This window comes from Passer montanus, unplaced genomic scaffold (assembly GCF_014805655.1).
Source record: "Passer montanus isolate IOZ18808 unplaced genomic scaffold, ASM1480565v1 scaffold105, whole genome shotgun sequence".
Lineage (NCBI taxonomy): Eukaryota > Metazoa > Chordata > Aves > Passeriformes > Passeridae > Passer > Passer montanus.
This window is the reverse complement of record NW_024357059.1, coordinates 1,737,069-1,757,820: the sequence shown is the minus strand read 5'-3', so window position 1 is coordinate 1,757,820 and position 20,752 is coordinate 1,737,069. Positions and strand designations below refer to the sequence as shown.

General features: G+C 39.4%; 1 protein-coding gene across 2 annotated transcripts in view; it reads right to left on the bottom strand.

The window, feature by feature from the left end:
* Positions 1 to 20,752, bottom strand: part of TRPM3 (transient receptor potential cation channel subfamily M member 3) — a 373,625-nt gene that overhangs the window by 238,941 nt on the left and 113,932 nt on the right. Inside the window, exon 1 of one of the 2 annotated variants that reach the window (XM_039719179.1) lies at positions 19,927 to 20,394. The exons of the other annotated variant lie outside the window; for it this stretch is intronic. Coding sequence (XP_039575113.1) covers positions 19,927 to 20,016 — 90 coding nt within the window. The 5' untranslated portion in view covers positions 20,017 to 20,394. Of the gene's footprint in view, positions 1 to 19,926; positions 20,395 to 20,752 lie in introns of those variants that run through there. 2 annotated transcript variants of the gene reach the window in all.

Below are 20,752 nucleotides of genomic sequence, written 5' to 3'. Positions count from 1 at the left end.
GAACTGGGGCAGAGTGGCTGGAAAGCTGCCCAGTGGAAAAGGACCTGGGGGTGCTGGTGACAGCAGCTGAACATGAGCCAGCTGTGCCCAAGCAGCCAGAAAGGCAGTGGTATCCTGGCCTGTGTGAGCAACAGTATCACCAACAGGACCAGGGCAGCGATTGTCCCCCTGTGCTCAGCACTGGTGAGGCCACACCTAGAGCCCTGTGCTCAGTTTTGGGCCCCTCGCAGCAAAAAAGCCACTGAGGTGCTGGAGTGAGTCCAGACAAGGGCAACAGAGCTGGTGAAGGGTCTGCAGCACAAGTCCTTTGAGGAGTGGCTGAGGGAAGTGGGGGTATTTAGCCTGGAGAAGAGAGGGGGGATGGAGGGAAGGGACTAACCACTCTTTACAACTACCTGAAATGACTTTGCTGTGAGTTTAGGTCTCTTCTCCAAGGTTACAAGTGACAGGACAAGAAGAAATGGCTTCAACTTCTACCAGTGGAGGTTTAGATTATATATTTGGGGGGGTGGGGGGCGGGGGGAATCACACAAAGGAATATAAAATGCTGGAATGGACTGCTCAGTAAAGTGGTGGAGTCATCATCCTGGAAGTGTTCAAAAACTTTGGGGATATGGCACTTGAGGATATGATACACTGTTGAACATTGTGATGGTGCTGGGTTCGTAGCTGGACTTGATGATATTAAAAGTCTTTTCCAACCTTAACAATTCTATGATTCTATGAAAAGGGAAGCAAAAAGACTGTATTACTCTCAAAAACAGAGTTTCTTGTCATTAAAAAAAAAAATGAAGCTGCCTTGTCCTCACTAGTTTCACCCAAGCAACAATCACAACTGAAGTGAACTCAATGGTAAATATACTTCAAAGCAACAAAAGGGTAAGAATGTTTGTAAGTCCACTAAAATATCACATTTCCATCACATGTTTCCTGTAAAATAACATATAGCAGACTTGTGAGAGAAAAGATTTTCACTAGTGGCTCAAAGTATTTTTTTTTCGGTTAGTCATAAATTATTTGCAGATAAGTACACAAAAGTAGATCAAATAAGTTCTACAAAATAAGACTACATCTAATGAATCCCCATCTAATCGAGACAGAAACTGAAATATTAGCACTACCTGAGTGTGACCTCAGCGTATTCTGTATATGCAGCTTCTCTAATCATCTCTGTAGGATCTGGAGTAGAATTCCATAGAATCTGAAATATTGCCATATCCATCCACATCTGAAGATACCACACAAATGCATCAGACTAGCAACACCATTCTGAAAAAAGAGAGCTTAATCTCCACAACAATATATTAAGAACAAATTAAAGGGAAAAAACACATCTGCATGACTTTACCTTATTCAGACAACTGAGTATGTTACAACTTGTGTTATGTACAAGACCCAAAGAAAAATAATCAAGATATCAAGTTATGGAGTACATTATCTATTAAAGAAAAAAAAAGAAAACCAACCAAAACAAAAAACCACAAACCAAAACCCCCAACTTATTATGGTGTTAGCCCTGAAACTTCCCATGGACTTTATTCTTAAATAACCATTCATTTTTCTACAACCTAATTAATTTTATGTGTTCATATCCAAGCACAACAGCAAAATGTTTGTGCCATATGTAGAGGTAATCAAAATTCTATGAAAGGATAGAGGCAGAACTATGGGCTTAATTTCTGTTTTGCCATTATATGGTTCCAGTCAGGAAAACACTAAGGACTATAAATTACAATAAGATGACATCATACCACAAGAGCCAAAATCAGCCAGGATTACACCTGCAAACGATGCATGTTTTCTAATAAATTAGGTGTCTTTGCTGGCTATACATGTACCTCAGTGAAATCACTCAGGACTTGGAGGATGGTTGAAGGGGTAAATATTCAGTAACAGATTATTATCCCATTTCTTGGTGAGATATAACAATTTCCTAACAAAAATCATTCTGAACAGGGTGACAGCATTTTTTCTTAATTCTTCTTCCTTTAACGGGCATCTGATTTCAGCAATTCCACAATTAAAACAAAATTAGTGTTTACCTTAAGCTCATTTTGTTTCTATCTTTTGTTTGCTTCTGTGCAGATACTGAGTGTGATAAACATGGCATGTTGTTTTATTAATCTCAGATGTATGTATTTTTGTGTGATTGCTGCAAGGATTAAGAACAGGCAGATTATTATTTGTACCTGTATAGCTCTTGCATTCTGATAAAAATTTTAGTTTAATCAAGGCTTCATAATTATTTTCACATTTAAAAAAAATCTAAAGTAGTTGTATCTGAAAATTAATTTTTTTAGCTAGAGACTTATATTATTAGTATTAATATACTAATACTTATATATACTACATACTTATATGATACAGTATTTTACTTGTATCTTTATTCTGCATGGCCTTGGAAAGAATAACTTATATTTATCACCTTTCCCTATTAACATTTCAAAAAATAAATAACAATCTGAAAAAAAGAAAAATTATTTGTATTTGTGTGAACCATGCATTCTGTCACAACAAAGCACTAGGTTTGGGCTGAAATATGCAGGTGATTAGGTAAACTTTCTTATCAATGAAATACAGATACTGAGAGTTAAGAAATATTTACTAACTCCAAATTAGATAGGTAATGTACCAAAAAGTGTATGTGCCTGAGACACACCTGTGGGCTCTTAGTGATTGCATGAATGAGCTGAAGCTTATATTTTTATGTTCCATCAGAAAAACCTACATAGTCCATCTAACACTACATTGAAGTACTGGTTCAGTTCACCGGCTCACAACTTGTAGAATTTGAATCATTAATGCTACCTACCTTCCTCCCCTGAATTCTGTCTCAGTCAATTAATCAATCTCAAATTAGTTGGCTCATACTATGTGAAAGCATCACAAACTGAGAAGCTACTCCCCTAGGTTCCCACTATTCTTCCTGAGTACAAACCCAAATATGGGTTCATAAAATATTGAGGTGAATACGATATTTCTTAAAGAACAATTGGAAATGGGACTAATGACTGAGTACATCATATTTAGTCATGATGAATGATCCAAACATGAAGTTAATTAAGAATCCAAGGATTTTTTTTAAATTTGAATTATATCACAGCTGATATACTGTATCACGCAACAGACCATATATTTACTAAGAAAGTTAATATTTCTCTCTCTTTATATCCAAATACAGAGTAAACCTAATTCAATGCAATGAGTTTTTATTTCCATCTCCTGTTGACAAAATATTTTAAGAAGAAAAATTATATCTGTTCCTCTTATATTTAAATAATTCAAAGCCATTCCAAAATCATAGGATCTGACCTTCAGTAGATTGTAGATATCCATGTTTCTCTCAATTATTTTTAATTAAAACATTTCCAATCTTGTCATGGTTTGACACTGGCTAAAAGCCAGGCACCCACAATAAACCATTCACTCATTCTCTGCTCCAGTTGAGCAGAGAAGGGGGAAAGAAAAACCAAATGGCCCATGAGTTGAGATGAGGATTGGGAAGTAACAATCAAAGGGCAAAATAAGCTCAAATTTAAATGGTATAAAGAAAAATTATTAACATAATTAAAAGAGGATAATGAGAACTGAAATAAACCTTTAGAATGTATTTTTCCTCCCTCCAGCCCCTCCTCCCTTCCCACTGACAACAGAGGGAGACAGCATGTGGGAGTTTTGGTCAGTTTTTCATTTGAAATTCTTCTTCAGTTTGCTTTGGGAGAGGAGTCTCTTCTGCTGTGCCATGGGGTCCTTCCCATGGGAGACAGTTCTCTGAGAACTTTTCCAGTGTGGTTCTAATTTTCATGAGCAACAGTCCCACCCAACCCGCTGTAACATGAGTCCCTCTCTTGGGCAAAACAGTCTTCCCAAACGACATGTTGAGGGTCATTTGAGTTCATGGGGTGTAGTCTTTTAAGTATAAAGTGCTCTACTTTGGAAGCAAGGGTTGTCTTTTTCTATTTCTGGAAGGAAGGGTCTTCTCTGTCCAGGTTTTCTACTACACTACAGCTTTTCAGCATGCACCTGCTCCAGCATGAGCACTTTTTCTCATGGGCTGCAAGTGAATTACAAGAAAACTGCTGTATTATAGTCCTCACCATTGTTAGTAGAAGAATGTCAGCTCCGATGTTTGGAGCACCTCCTCTTCCTCCCTCCTTTCACCAACCTTAGTGTTGCCATGTTGCTTTCTTCATATGTCTTCACCTTTTCCTTTTCCCTGACTCAGGAAAAAAATGATGTCTGTAGATTCCTTTGTTCTCATGGTCTGCCAGTTGAAAAGTTCTATTGGGGTTTTGCAGCGCTGAAAGGTTGATCTCCTCTGGGCTCTGTGCCGGGGAATTGCTCACTATACCCCTCGCTGTCGGCCATGTGCCAGCGGCAGCGCATAGGCTGTGCCGGCTGCCACGGTGCTGGCACCATTCCGCACCTCTCTTCATGTGGGGCACCAAAAAGGAGAAGCCACTGCTGCCGCCTCTGCCCTTCTGCCTGCAGCACAGCTGGCCAAGAGAAGTTAAGCTGGCAGAGTTCACTGCGAGCCACGGCCCCAGCCACCCCCAGTGCCAGCCTCTGATGCCAGAATGGCCCCAGCACCTGTGCCTCCACACCCTCTGGAAAAAGAGCATGCACACACTCTTTATTCTTCTTAAATATGTCATCACAGAGACATTACCAACTTCTCTAACTGGGCCAGCAACATGTCCATCACCAGAGCCATCAGGGACCGGCTCTGCTGGGCACAGTAGAAGCTTTAAGGAGCTTCTCTCAGAAGCCGCCTCTGCGGCTTCCCCCACACGCACTAGAAAGCAGGCTGTGTTAAACTAAGACAAATCTTCACAAAACCATTTGCCATGTGCTAAAGGGAAGAAAAAGCAGAGCTCAAAGCATCATCAATGCTCAAGGCCTGGTGAGTAATTGGTGAATAACTCGTATCTCATTTAGATGGATAGAACTGTATAACCTTAATGGGGATTAAACTTCCATGCTTCGAAAGTGAGATTGTCTGACTAGAACTTTTAGCTTTGGGAAAAATGCAGGTGTCACTGCTTCAGTACTTCAGAAAGGATCCTCCAAGATACTTCAGAGGAAGCAACTGTGAGTTGATACTTTGCTTTCACTTAGGCACTAGTGCATCTTTCAAGGAGAGAAAAAGAAAGAGGAAGCAGTCTTTGACCACTTGGTGGGAAAATGGAAGGAAGATAATTCTTTCAGAGCATTTGAAACCATCTTGGGTCAGGAGGTCTGAGTTTCAGTATCTCAGTACAGAGCTATTAGCAAGTCAGAGACTTCTGAAGATTTTTTGCTCCCTGCACTGAACAAACAGACCTTTAGCGGACACAGGTTTTATTTCACATATCCTTACAAGACAGGATTGATAACATATACCTGTGATCTCCTCCATTGTATGCCCTGTTTCAGATTGTACCCACAATCATTCTAAAGAGCCATGAGGCACAATCTACAAGAAGATGTATAATGTGCATACATTCAACTCATTTGGAGCTGAGTGACTCTTCCACAGCACTGGTTTACTAATGCATAGTAGGCTTAAAAGAAAGCTACTTCAGATAATGAATGTGTAACACCAGGAAATAAAAAATAAAGCCTGCACTACAAACAGCAACTGATGGGTATGATTACCAGTGTCAATACTGAAGACATAATTCCTCAGCTTTTCAGAGAGGTATCATTCATGTTTTCCTTTGAAAAAAACAACAGTGAGGTACAAAGTGAACAAAAATATTGAATTACTAATTTTACACCTAATTTCACTAGAAACACTTTGGCTTCTATTTTCCATATTAATACCTTGATTAATGCGTCAAACGTGCAGATTTTTGAGAAGGAAACAGTCTTGCTTAGTAGTTTACTGTGAAAATTTGGTCATATCAGTGCACTCTTCAAGGGGGAATATTTAGCCATAAAAAAATTTCAACTATGTATTTTTCTTCATTGAAGACTAAGAAAAATAGAGCTCAGGTTTTAAAATAGTTTTATTCCACACAGTATGCTCTAACCAAGTCTAACCAATATGAACAAATATGTAGAAATAAAGTTGTTTGAATTGTCCATCTAAAGAAAATGGGAAAGATAGCAGGGAACTAATGTACCATTCAGATTCCTCGAGTGCTTACAGATCTTTTACCTCTCAGAATGATTCAAGTGAGATCAGAAAGCCTTCCACAGCTCCCCTTGGTGCTCTGTTCCTCCTACCTCCAAATAAACAATAAATAAATAAATCTGATCACTTTTGCATCCCCATGCAAGGATTTATCCAAGGCCTTGAGCTCTGACTGCCCCAGTCACTATCCTGAAGTTGACTGTGTAAACTGATGTGGGGTAGCAAGCCCATCACATCTCAGGGCTGGAATGAGGCCATTGATATTGAGATGACTGGGGACAATCAGACCCAAACCTGAGGCCTCTGCCAGAGCTGCCTCTCAGAGCTTTGCAGCCTTTCAGTTTCCACCCAGTTGTGTTCCACATCAACCAAGATCAACCTCTGCCTCTGTGGCAGCCGCAGAAACATCCAAAGGAGATCTAAAACACACGAGGTCCCAGAGCCTCTGCTCTTCATCATCCTCCATACCATTTTCCTAGCACCCTTGTTGCACGACTGCAGCAACACAACCTCGTGGTTAACTGACAATAAGGGTCCTTGTGCTTCTCTCTGGAAAGGAGATAGATGGAGCCTGAAGATAAAATCCTGTCTCAGGATCCTTAGGGATGCTTCTACCATAGCTGTGAGTGGTGCCTTAGACTTACTCATAAAGAATCTGAAGAACTCCTGCCAAACAAATGATGGATAGCCTCACTGTGCATTACTGTGCAAAACAAGTAAATATTCAAATTTAAATTAAGTAGGTCACAGAAAACAAACAGCTTGACAGCATGAGGCTCATAAGAATTGCTAGCTCAACTGCCAGCATGTGTAAGAGTCAGAGACACAGCAACTGTCTGAACTTTGTGAAAGCTGCTGGTTGCTGCAAATCAATTTCTTCAATCATGATACAATCAGCCATCCCAATAAATTTATGAGACACTCAGCTGCAAAGCCATTACTTCAGAAACAACTCTAGAACATAACTGCAATGTAATGTGTATCTAGAAACCACTCTGCTTCACATCTACAGAATATATACAAAGTTTGTCATCTTTCCCCCTTGATGTATCTACTGTCACCAAGCACTGAGGATAACTTCAGAAGATTCTTCTGACAATTCCTGAATTCAAGAAGCTTCTATGATTACAGCCTCGCAGTTGCAGTACTGTTCTGCACTACTTAAGTATTTAAAAATATATTTTTGTCCACATTTTAATACAGAACAGACACCAGGACATTTTCTTTGAAGATTAACAGCCTTTGCTCCATTTTGAAAACTCAAAAAAGTTTGAGTGAACAATCAAGTCAGGAAGGCACAAATCACAAGATATCTCCAGTTAGATCAGGCTGCTTAGGTCCACACAACTGTTTCAGTTCTTACCCACGCTTGTGATAACAACTAGTTTCCATTATTCTTGTCCTGACCCTCAGCATCCTGGAAAAAACTCTGGCTTTATCTCCTCTGGACCCTCCTTCTAGAAATATTATTTCCCCTCTCCCTTCCTGTAGTGTTGTGTTTTAGTTAAATCATATGCTCTGTCTCACCCCTCCAAAATTTATGATATATTCCAAGCCTGTGGTCCTGCCCTGACCCATCATGTATCTGTAATTCCACTGGCCCAAGTGTTATTCCGTGCTCACTTTGATTTTCCCTCTTAACCTGCCCGAGGGAGAACAGTTGCTCCTTTAGCCCTTCTCCTCCTCTCTTGTCCCTTCCCTCCCCTAGGCCCTTTCCCTCTTCCCCTTCCCTCCCCCTCTCCCCTTTCCCCCTCAGTAACCATGCTGTTCCCAGGGGTGGGACCCCCAATAAACTCCCATCTAATCAGCTCCCTCAAAGCCGTGTGGAGTCTCCTTGCCTGCCTGCTGCTGCCCGCCAACTCACAGCCTGGGGGGCCCTCGGGGACTCCCCGGGGTGCCCCCCCAAAACGAACTGCTACACCTTCCTTTCGTATACTTGAACAAACCAAGTGCTTTTTTTACATATCATGTATTAAACTCCCTGACAAGTTCAGTGATCTCCATCAGACTCTAATTCAGAAAGTCCATATGCCTCCTGTTCTGGGGACACAAAGAACTGGACCCAGTACTCAGATAAGATCTCACAAATAGAGAGGTGGCATTACTTCATAGTATCCTAGAGTAATATAATCTTTTAGATTCCATCACTTCCCTTGACCCCTGCTGTCCACAGCCCTAACGGAGTGCAGGATGCAACTTTGCTGAAACAGCATGCTGTTGCCTCCTCTTCAGTTTTGCTGTTCACCATGAACTCGTTTCCATCACTATTTCAAGTATTGAAAGTAAAATAGCAAATGGGAAGTCAGGTAATCTTTTAGTGTTTGTATAAATGGTCTAGATGCAGCAGACTGACTGTAAATTCAGTCATTTTGTCTACCATACTAAACTAGGAGGAACTGTTAAGTCCTTTGAGGATACAGAGGCCTTAGAGAGAGTTCTGGACAGACCAGAGAGCTGGGCAATCATGTTAAATTGAACAAGAGCAAGTGCTGGATTCTGCATCTGAAAAATTATCTTGGTTGTACGTACAAAGTGATGAGAGGGTGGAGAGCACTCCCACAGCAAGACATCTGGCAAATTCCCTGAAGACAAGACTGAGAAAGAGCAGTTAAAGTTACTTGGTTTGTTCAGTTTGAAGAAGAGGGGCTGAGGGGTGACCCTGTTACAGCCTACAGCTACCTTAAAGGGGGCAGCAGAGGAAGAACAGCTGATCTCTTCTCTCTGGTAAAGAGTGACAGGACACAAGGAAAGAGATAGAACCTTCCTCAGAGGAAGTACAGATTGGACATTAGGAATAGGTTCTTCACCCAGAGGGTGGTTGGTCACTGCATCATGCTCCACAGGGAAGCAGTCAGGGCACCAAGTCTGTCAAAGTTCAACAGATTAAGTCATACCATTTAGTTTTAAAAGTTCTGCAAGGACCAAGAGTTTTGGAGTGAATGGTCCTACAATCTCTATAGGTCCCTTCCAATTCCAGATATTCCATAATTTTATGATTCCAGGTACACATGGATGAGCCATCAAATCAGGAATTATTAATCTGCTCTCCCTAGAATGAGATCGGAAAGCAGACAGCAAACATCAGCTAGTGAAAGAATTAACTTGATTAGATAAACTTTCTGCAACAAACTGATATTAGTAATACAACATTCTAAAATGCATTTGCATTTTATTTTGTACATGAAATCCAAAGAAATGTATTTAATTTTAACTTTTTTATTTTCATCCGCTTTATTTTGTTTATAAAGTCTTGTCAGTATTTCTGTTGTCGACCTACTTCATTTTGTTTTTTTATTTTTAAATAACCTATTTCTATGAATGAAATTTTAAAAACCTAAGTAGTACAGAGATCTGCTAATATGTATGCTATCCAAAGAGTTGGGATGTATTAATAATCGCAGCTTTAAGCATAATTTGGTTTAGCATTTATATATTCACAGAGTATTCAGATCACATATCAGCTACACAAATGAGTTATCAGAATCTCATCCGTTATTGAAATTACTTGGGGTTTTTTTGTTTGCTTTTTTTTTAATTAACACTGAAACAAGTGTGTTATATTTTGTTGCCTGTGGCCTCCCAGTGAAAAGCCGAAAGTCCTCACAGCATGAACCAAGTGTTTTAATGACAGTTGATTTGAGTTTCTGAGAAACGTATCAAAGGAAAAATTCAGAAGCACAGCCTATTGCATCGTGGAAACACACAACAGGAAACCAAATAAGAGCTGAAATTTTAGTGGAATGGTTTTGATAGATACCGATTGTACAGACCCATGCAGTTCCTCATTTTATCAATTTCAATTTCTTCAGCTTTAAGAAATAAGGTAACAGGCTGTTGTTGCTAATTGGAATTGTTACTTCCAGAGTATCTTGACTCACAGTTTCTGCAAAATCAGTCAAGGGATATCAATTCCAACCACACAAAAATAAAAGCACTACAAAGCAACTTTGAGACTATTAATGGTAGCCTTACTCATGATGATACACAATACATGCTTCCAAACTGGGATTGGCAGACACATTTTCTAGACTATTCATACACACCCATTGTGCTCAACAGCATTATGGTAGAGATGCTATGGGAGAAGAGACACATACCACCTGAGTTGCAGTATTAACCTTGTTTTGTCCAAGGCCAAGGAAGAAAGTGTGGACTAGAGTCAACAGCCACATCAGCCAAGCTTAAACCACTGCTGGAGAGAAATCCTTCCTGACATGAAATGACCTCTGAGTTTCAAAAGAGCATTTACTACCATGTGCTAACAGTAGAATTGGGCTTGGGATGACTGTCACGAAGAATCTAGTTATCAATGCCTGAAGCATTACTGCTTTCCACAAAACAAGATAAAGGAGTAGGCTCCACTATGCATTTCCAAAGCACCAGGAGCCAACATTCCACCATTAATGTGGTTTTAATATGATAAAATCTCATTTTCTGATTACATCAATGCAACCAAGGGCTGGGATTGCCATGGATAGTGAACACATACTTTTTGGCTCAAAGAAAATTTAAAAGCAATTTTTTTCTACATGATGCTTCTCATCAATTTAGTTAATAAATATTCCCCACGCTTCTTTGCAGATACTCCTATTTAGTGAATAATATTAAGTAATTTTGTTCAGCTGTTTGCCCTCCTTATTTATTTTTAGAGAAGTGTGCATGAGATTTGATATGGAAAAAAACTGCAGCATTGGTTGTCCATACAAGTATGCGTAGCAGAAAAAACCTGCCACAAAGTCAGTCATGAACCAAAATAACATAATGTGTTTTATACATGTCCTGGACTATTGAACTGTTTCCCCTTCAAGCTTCAAGCTATGCTATCTGGCAAATAAGGTCACACCACCAAAAAATGGTTGTGTCTCCATTGATACAACTGGATTTCAGATGAGTTGGAAATGAATTAATGAAAACTTAACTGTGCTAACATATCTCATGGTGCTGAGATGCTAAATTTTTCAGGTAATTTTGTGCAAACTATTTGCTCATTTAAGTAAATACTGACTTGCTTAAACACCTCCTATTGTGTTCCCATCTGTGTTAGACAAAAATATTGTCTGACACAGACAACTACTATTGAAAAGTAGTTCTTATCATTTGCTCTAACTCCACAGACATCCATTTTATCATGGTATGTCTTACTAAAGAATTTTTCAATGTTAAATAAGACGGAAAATTTGCACTACATAGGAAATAAAAGTAACAAAAAAAATAACCTCATCCTCAGATTTTAGATGTTAGTAATAGCAGTTATCAGATTCTAAGAGGAAAAAGCCCCTCTGAGCAATTTACTATTCCCATCCTGAATAAGCTAAAGCTCCCACAGTTACCATTAGTAAGGAACTGCACAGGATATGAACTGATAGATCAGATTTTTATCCTTAAATTATTCTTAAGTAACAGCAGGTATCAATATAAAATAAGATGTATATAAAAATCACATTTAATTTCCCACTGGGATATTTCTGAAAACATTTTTTTATTCTACCCCCACTCCCCTCCAATTGTGTTAGAAGGCTTAAAGTCACCTTTTTATTCCAGAGAAATGCACATACACATTAAATTTCCTAATTTGTATATAATAAAGGTAGCACACATTCTTCAAATTCAGTATCTTAATAAGTACTGTGCTGCTGATTGTCCCCCACAATGAGTTTTAAAATTTATTTGCTAATGTGGGCATTAGAAAGCATTGGTTTTATTGCTACACAAAGAAATAGGAGTCTTTCTGCTATGCAAATAGAAAGAGACTGAGCTCTTGCAAAACTCTCCCTGAAGTCATAGATGTTAGTCAACTCACATTCTTGTAAAGTCAGTTAAATTAGAAAAATGTTGTAGGCAATTCAACAGAAGTGTTATTGAGTCTCTTCAGGAACTTGAAATGAAGGAGGGTTGTAATACCTTTGGTTTCCTTATTAACCCTTACCCAGTTTATGGAGCTAGGACTAGAATGGAAGGCTGAGCAGGAGTCTCACATACCCATGCTGATCTTTTCAGTAAGATACCTGACATGTAGAGGAAGCGGGGAAAATATTAGCAGCAAGGGACTCAGTCTTACTTCTGTGGAGGATGTAGTGGAATTAGTAATGTAATCTTTATTGGAAGATAACAAAGAACCATATGTCATGGACTTATTAAACTAGCCAATTTCCAAACACTGCCCAAGAATTTTTCAGCAGGAAAAGCTGCCACATCTGTCCCCTCTGCTCATAGTGGACAAAACAAGAAATCATAGATTTTAAGTGCAGCAAGAAAGATCCAGGCAGATGCCTCAGAAATATATATAGGGTCACTGAAAAGATTGCCTGTGTGGGTTATGGCTTTAGGAACTTAGAAAATCACCTGTGAGAAATCATGCATGTTGAAGCAGTTCTGGTGGCAGAGTAGAATAATCATGTCTGTTTTCACACTTAAATTGGTATCTCAATTTATCCTGGTCTCATAGAAGAAGGTAAGTGTAGGACCTCTAAAAAATTGGCACCATATTCCTATTTAAGACAATCTTGAATTTGAACTGAATAATTTAAAAAAGTACATGGCTTCCAAGAAGCATTACTTTGCAGCCAGCAGTATCAAGGACAGCACAAAATTAAAACCGTCACATCCAAACCCAAAGGGATATCTGCTCTGCTTGTCTAACAAGCATTTTGGGCCATCTTGATACCTGTTTTACCCATCCTTCAGCCAGAGAGATCTGACCTCTTCCTTGGCTCGTTCAGTCAAGCTGGATTGCATGTAGCAATTTTGTTGTCACCATTATTGGCATCATAACCTGGCACTGATACTGCTTCTGTGAGCACGGGCTAAGATAAAGATCTGAAAACTCTGAATAATGCAGTTCAGGAAATGGGCCAGCAGAGAGGTAGGCAGAAATGCAGGGAGAAAAACTGAGAAATGATGTAATATTATGTCTGGGTTGTGCAAATATTTAGAGTTTTAATGTAAAGTGCACAATTTGCAACCAGAAAAACACTGTTCATCAAACGTGTTCATCACCTAAATAAGACACTACCTAATAATTTGAAGAACTGAACACAAAAGTTGAATAGGAATGTATCTGGAAAATCCTTCTGCTATTCAGAACACTAAGAAAACACTACATACAGTCACAGCAAAGTCAGTCTTAATTGTCCTCAGGTTACCCTGCAATTAAACTATTTCGTTGTTCTGGTCTCTTTTTAGAGCTATATGCAAAGACGAACATCCAGCCATTGCACTGCAAAAAAGGTGTGATATTTCAGTACAACAGACCCAGTGGCAACATGCCTCACCAATTCAATATACCAGTAAGTTAAAAATAGGGCATCCTTCTGAAGCAAAATAATGGATCTTCCCTAAATTCTTACTTAGGATGGTTTACTAATTTTTTTGTCTCTCCTATATGCATTTACAAGCAACAGGTGAAGAAAAAGGTAAATGAAAAAAAGTGTTTCACTCAATCACCTCCTCACTAATGAAAAGTCAGCCTGGTGACTTTTCTAATTACATAATAGAGTCCTAATATTTTCTTCATTAACTTCCTTGACACTGTTAAAAGCACTTTATCTAACTGTTTCATGTCATTATATTATTTGGGGGATCAAAGATATTTTTGATGAAGCGATTTGATTGCATGCTTTATTACCAGCTTTGACATAAATTTCCAGGGAGACCCAAGGGCATTCTTTTTTACACTGTAGCATAGTCTTGTTAGCAATTCAGGTTGGAATAAAACCACTCAGCTTCACTTTATGGTCTTGTGCCCTGAATTTTTCACATGGCATGCTCCCAAACATAAGGAAAAATCTTACACTCTGAGGACAAGATTCTTTTAACACATTGTTCCTGTAATCCCTTGACTGTATGATTTCTACACTTATTAGCATTTTAAAATTATTTTAAAACAATACTGTGCTCAGAACTGGTGCTCTTTTTTCTTCTATTAATATATATAATAATACTTCTTTTAATTTTTTTTTATTTCTCTAGAAATTACTTTAAATCATCCCTTACACAGCCACAAATTAGGAATCTTGCATCTGCTTTCTAATAAGCAAGTTAAATTCAATGTTCCACATATTATCAATTAAAGGCCAGTGGGAAATGGCACCATTTGTCACCTGTTGTAAGTACCCAAGTCTGAAAAGGCTGAACCTCATGAGAAGCAAAGATCAAGCAAAAACCTTCTGTGTGCAAGAAAAAAAAAAGTAAAATCCTAGAGTACTTCTCTGATATCCCATCTTTGTCACTGTAACCCAATGGCCATGTGCACAGAGGAAGTCAAAACTTCACAGTAGTATTTAAGAGGACGGTAGAGTCACTAATGAAAGCTAGGTTAAGGGAAATCACTGAGAATAATATTGAAGTGCAGGAGGATAAAAACCTACACAGTTGCAAAATCCTTATTTTAAACAGCTAAGAATGTTTCTAAAATAGCTGCTACATTATCTTTTCTATCACTTCTTTTTTTTTTTTTTTAAAGCACTCACATGGTAGTGACATACCTAGAAAGAAAAATATTTTTGTTTTATCCCCTAAAATTCTCTGGTTTAAAATAAGAAACTTTGCATTTGCAGAGCCCTTTCCAACTTCAAAATCAAAACTATTTTTCCCTTTACATGACATTAGTAGATTACAGCCTCTGCATCAAAATGGCACTGATATGTCTACCTCTTACATGTAGGTTTTTCCATGGAAACATGACTTCTACCACAACACTCTTTGTTTTTATCCCTCACTCTATTTTTTCTTAATTGGGAATCCATCCCTTGTTGTGGAAACTATTTTAATGCTACATCTCTTCCAAGTCAGTGGTTGTCAACCCAATTCATGCTCACGGAAAAGATTCAGTCAATAAGGCAAACAGCAAACAAGCTCTGATTCACCGTGTATCACATAAAAAATGTACACTGTACCAAAGAATTAACCATAGAGCACTTTATATAAAATGGAAAAAAAAATCATCAACTTCCACATGCCATTTCCTTTCAGAAGAAATGAACTGGCATAATCTGTCAGAAAACCCTTACACATGAACATGCCCTGTTACCACATTAAAGGGATCAGGTCAACTTATGCTGATGAGAAGCATGACTTTAAGAAATAAGCAGGTTTTGAGAATGTGCAACCTCCAAAAGGCATATCATCAGTTCTTCAACCTCAGCTGTGAAATGTCACCACCATTCTGCCATTACTTAGTTATAGAATGTGAAGTACCAGAGGCACAGCGGACAGCTGAGCCGAGTAATGCAAGTACACTATGCAAAGGTGTTGTAAAGCTACACTGCAACAACCACTGCTCCCCTGATTTGGGGTGTAAAATGAATGTTTTACATTAAAGTGGAAGACTATGAAGACACAGCAATGCCTTAGCCCCAGGTCTCTTTCCTGCCATCCTGAAATGGTGGAACTGATGGCATAAGGAGCAGAGCACAGATGGAATGCTCAAGCTTTATCTTTGCTGGAAACATGGCTTCTGTGCTTCTAAGGACAAATAATACACCCCAGAAAACCTGTGAATCAAAATCAGAAACATACAACATGTATTACAAAGGTGATAGATACAACTATGTTCTTTCTGATGAGAAAGCAGAAGGTTATCAAATAATTTCTTCCTAAATGAAACTTACATGCATGCATTAAACTCATCTGGATTTCACACCATACATAGCATCCTACCATACAGAGAGGTGTGACTAGTTTTTCTATTAGTGAATTTATAAAAAGACTTTCATACTGACTGATAACTTTCTCCATGCCTGTGTGTCAGTCTCATTTTAAGGGCTTCCCTAAATGCATCAATAGGGGAAGATGCATTTGGGAAAGCCCTTAAAATATTCCAACCTTAAAATGCCAACCTTAAAGGTGGCATTTTTGCCAAGTTGTATGTTTGGAAAGAATAGCCAAAACATTTCCCCCAGCATTTCTTTTAATTGACTCTGTTTCCTTTCCTCTGATCCTTCCAAAATTCCTGCCTTATGAGCTTAATTATTGACATGCAAGCCAAATTCATTATGAAAAAATGTACTGTACTTATTAATAAAAAAAAGGGTGGGCAATCTGTTACTTTTCAAATATTTCGTACAGTATTTCTACACTTGCACATCTATAAATCTGTGGTGTTAAAACTTATTGCACATTGCTGACCTTTTTTTATTCAGACCTCTTCTACTCTCCGCTTATTTATTTATTTATTTTTCTTGAGCATACTGCCCATTTCTTGATTGTATGGCAAGTATTATATCTGTTTCAAGCAGAAGTACAACATCTGCAGCCTCTCCTAGAGTACAATGCCCTCTGAGTGAAGTCTTTATCATGATGACATACATTCATTCATTCATTCATTCATTCATTCATTCATTCATTTTTTAAGAACTCAGAACATTGTTCTAAAATGTCTGGGTTTTTTAAAACTAACCTGATTATCTCAGGAGAATGACAGTTCTGCACAAAGCCACCCTCTCTGCATATGTGCTCAAAGCACTTAGTCCTTACATCAGACAGGAAGGCATTAGGCAGTGTGTTAGCATGTTTTAGATATATTGAAACAACTAAAAAATACCAGCATGGAATGTGCTACAGGAAATAACTCATTAGAGGGAAAAAATGGGAGCAGTGAAAGATGAGCCGATGACACAAGCAGTAAAAAACTTCTTCAATAAATTGTTTAAGCTCCTAGTGCTTTATTGGAGGTACAGCTCCTAGAACTCTATGTGCCTGTTAGAAAATAAAAAACTGAGAAAACAGGATTACACAAATACACCTAAACATGAGGGTATTAGTGAAGTGGGCTAGAACAGAATACATGCCTGGAAAAAAAGCTAAGGGAGCAAAACTGGATGCATCTACAGATCTAGCTTATCTAAATTAAATGAGACCACTGTGGCTAGAGGTCTATCCAACATCAGTTGATGAAACTGAGCACTGCTTATCCATTTCACCAGGGTGGAACAAGAACTTAACCTACCTGCTGAATAACTCCCTTTCAGTACCTATTTACAAAACAATAATTGCAGGACAACACAAAAAGCCTTGCCTTCATGAAGTTCTTGATTTCAGTGTTTATTTATATCCATCACTATGAACGCACTGATCCTTCATTTAAAATTGTATCCACAGGATAGGAACTTTAAACTTGTCATTGAAAAGACATGGAAATAATTGAAAAGTTCCCTTTATTAGGAAGGTCCAGGTAATGTCACAGTGAATTTTTGTAGAAGAGGAAATCTCTGCTATCTCTCATTCTTACAAGTTTAGGAAAGAGCTTATCTTAGAACTTAATGGTCATTTAGTTTTCTTCTTGTAGACTAAAATAAGTATAGAAATTACAAACACAAAATAGCGTTTTACATGTTCTTACTCTAACTAAATTTACAGTGTACATGGAAATAGAGTTTAACAATGATGGGCAAGTCCCATCATAATAAAAATGTACCATAATATATGAGGCTTTGCAAAGTTTATTTTGTTATTGAGAGCATTGTCTGCAGGGAAAAGCTGTATAGGAAAGGGTCTACTGAACATCTACTTAGAAACAATATTGCTTTAGACCTTAAAACCACTTAATCCAATTGGAAATGGAGCAATTAAAAATTAGCTTAGATTATTGCACTTGCCTTTCCAATGTCTTTGGATTTAGAGGAGCACCTTTCATTTAGAAAAAGAAAAAAAAAGGTTTCTTCTTTATTTTGAGAAGAAAAACATGAAATAGGAAAAAATATTTTGTATGTAGTAAAATATTTATACTACTCCTCTGGTAATTTAATGCTGCTTTTATTACACTTCTTCCTTGATGACAGAAGAATTTCCTCAGGTTGGCTTATGGAATTCATACAATGGTCCTCTGTTCTAATGTCAGTCATTTGCTTTAAACACATTAAGTAATAAAAGACAAAGAGAAGGAGCTAAAATTAAAGCATTTTTGGGGGAGCCTTGAAGATGCTGCTGATGCGCTTCTCTTTCCAGTCAACAAGCACTGCTCATGAGCTGAGAGAGGAACCAGAGTTCCACCTTCTTTGCTGTGGTCTTTCCCACACCTCACACACCCTCTGTGCAGAGCTTCCTTATCTCTGGTTATTTTCCCTGCTCTTTTTAACTCTGCAGGGTCCAGTCACTATCTTTCCCTAACGGGTTATAGCTGCAGCTTCAGAAAATCCTTTTTAGTCAGCTCTTTTAATAATGAATCACAACATTCATCCTTAATAAGCAATGAAGAGAAACCATACACATGGGGCAACATTCGTCTGCCAAAGAAGAAATACTGCAGACTACACCCCCTCAGCCCCTGATCCACTGGTATTAAGAATGACAGTAAAACTCCCCACATCCGAGTCCTGACACCTCACCAAAATTATGTTGTTCTTAAAACATGGGACTTGTGGAGTTTGTATATTCTCATGAGTGCTTCTGGGGCTGGGGGGGAAAGCCTTTAAAAAACAATCAACACCACTTTCTGATTTGTTCTATATGACTTATGTTTTGATATTTTAGAAATCTAAGTTTTATCTTTCTTTTGTTCTTTGGAGAAACACAATTTACCCCCCCAGCAGCCATACATCTGGTTTGGAAATAGAAATAATTTTCAACTGTAGCCCCTTCCCATGAGGATGTGAAAACTACCTGCTAGGATACACAGCATAGTCACTTGTGAATCATATATACAAAAATTATACATACAACATATGTCTGCTGAGTGCAATGTCATATGCTACACTACTGCTCAAGCATGTTGCAGTAGTAAGAACTGACCTAATTTCCAAGCTACTCACACAAAATCAAATGGTTCTATCAAGCATTACCATCTAATACACTGTCAGACTAGCCATGCTTTACCTGGCTGCACGTTAATTTCAAAGCCAAACTACCAAACACTATGATGATATGAGATAAATGTTATAATGAATAAAACATTTTATAAAACAAAGCTTACAGGGAAATTAGTATATTGTTTAAAATTTCATTGTACAATCCAGTTAAGATGTTCCAAGAATAAAGAAGACTTTTCAGGTTAATGCAACCTATTTTTTTCAGTTTAATGTAACCTATTTTTTACCAAAAAGCTGATTCAAGAGGTTTTGTTTTCCAGCTACAAATACGTCTAAAACGGCTTCAGTGGGGCACATGGTAGTAATGGCACTTTGCATGCTGAGAATAAGAGCCCTCCACATTATATAATCCCAAATCACTTTTTAAACAGAAAATAATTATTTCACAGGAAAGCGCATTTTAAAACACTTTAAAAAGCACCTTCAAAGCTGTGACACTTAGTTTAAACAATTTTTTAAAAAAATCAGAAAGTTTCACTGATGCTGCCAGTCTTTAACTGATCCTATTCCCATGTACAGCTTTTAGCAAACCAAGATAATTTTTTTCCACCCACATATTGCTCCACTTACAAGTTGGTCAGAGAGGTACTGGATCTTCAGGTACTGCCTAGGGGCTTGGTAACCCAAAGAACAGATACTGCTCACAGAGGACTGCTCACAAAGGAACACGCCTTAGAAACAGACACCTTCTTCATCCCTGGAAGTTCACAGCTTGATAAGACAAAGCAAACTGAAGCACAAGAGGACATGAACCGTCCCTTATTTCCTTTTTTACCCCTTTCACAGACCTTTATGGGCAAACACACACACTGAATAGAGCACAGATGCACAATATTGGTACCTTCAGGTACTCACAAGGGATTTTAAAGGCAGCAGGCAAGGTAATTAATAGTAAAGTTGGGACTATTTCTAAATTAACTTTCCAGCAACAGCGACCGCAGCCCTGCAGGCAGGTGCTCAGCGGCAGACACCGGTTCTCGAACGCAAAGCGGGCTCCCACCGTACCTTAAGGAGTCTGACAGAGGGGAGGAAGGCGGCATGGCACAGCTTCCGGATGGTCCAGTTGAGTGGCCGGGGTGCCTCGGTCTGGTTCATGACTGTCCGCAAATCCCAGCGGGAGATCAGCCGCAGACCTGACAGCGCCTACCGCGGAAGCCGCCCTCCGGGGCGCGGGCATCCCACGCTCGGCGCGTCCCGCCCGCGATGCCGCAGGGCAGAGACTGGGCTCGGCTGGGCTGGCTTAGGATGAGCTGGGTTAGGATGGGCTGGGCTGGGCTGGGCTGGGCGCGGGGGGGCAGCGGCAGCCGCCGAGCCGCCTGCATAGAGCAGCAGGCTCCTGCGCGGGCTCGGCAGGGTCCGTGCATGCCCGACGCGGCCGCGGCGATGGAGGCGATCCGCCCGCGCGGGGCAGGCGGCTCCGCGCGCGGAGAGGGGCACTCGGCGGGAATACCGGGATGCAGCGCGAGCGGCCGCTCCCGCCCGCCGCCGGGAGCAGCAGGGCTGGCCAGGCTCGCAGCTGAGCCACCCGCCTCACCCATGCGCTTCCCTGGGCCAGAAGCAGGGCAGCAGGAAGCGAATTTGAATAAAGCAAGGGAGGGGTACCTGCACTTGCTTTCCCAGAGCACTGCCAGGAGAGGGAAAGCGGCATGAGGGGAGGTGGGGCCAAGGCTCGACAAGAGAGCGACTGAGGCGGGGGTGAAATAAATTCACTCTTCATCTACTGATACAATGGCCATAGGAAGCGTTTAATTGATCTGGCACAATATCGCTGTGCTGGTGGCAAGTGGCAGGGGTTAGAAGCTGTACTATAAGGGCATGAGTGCTTACATAC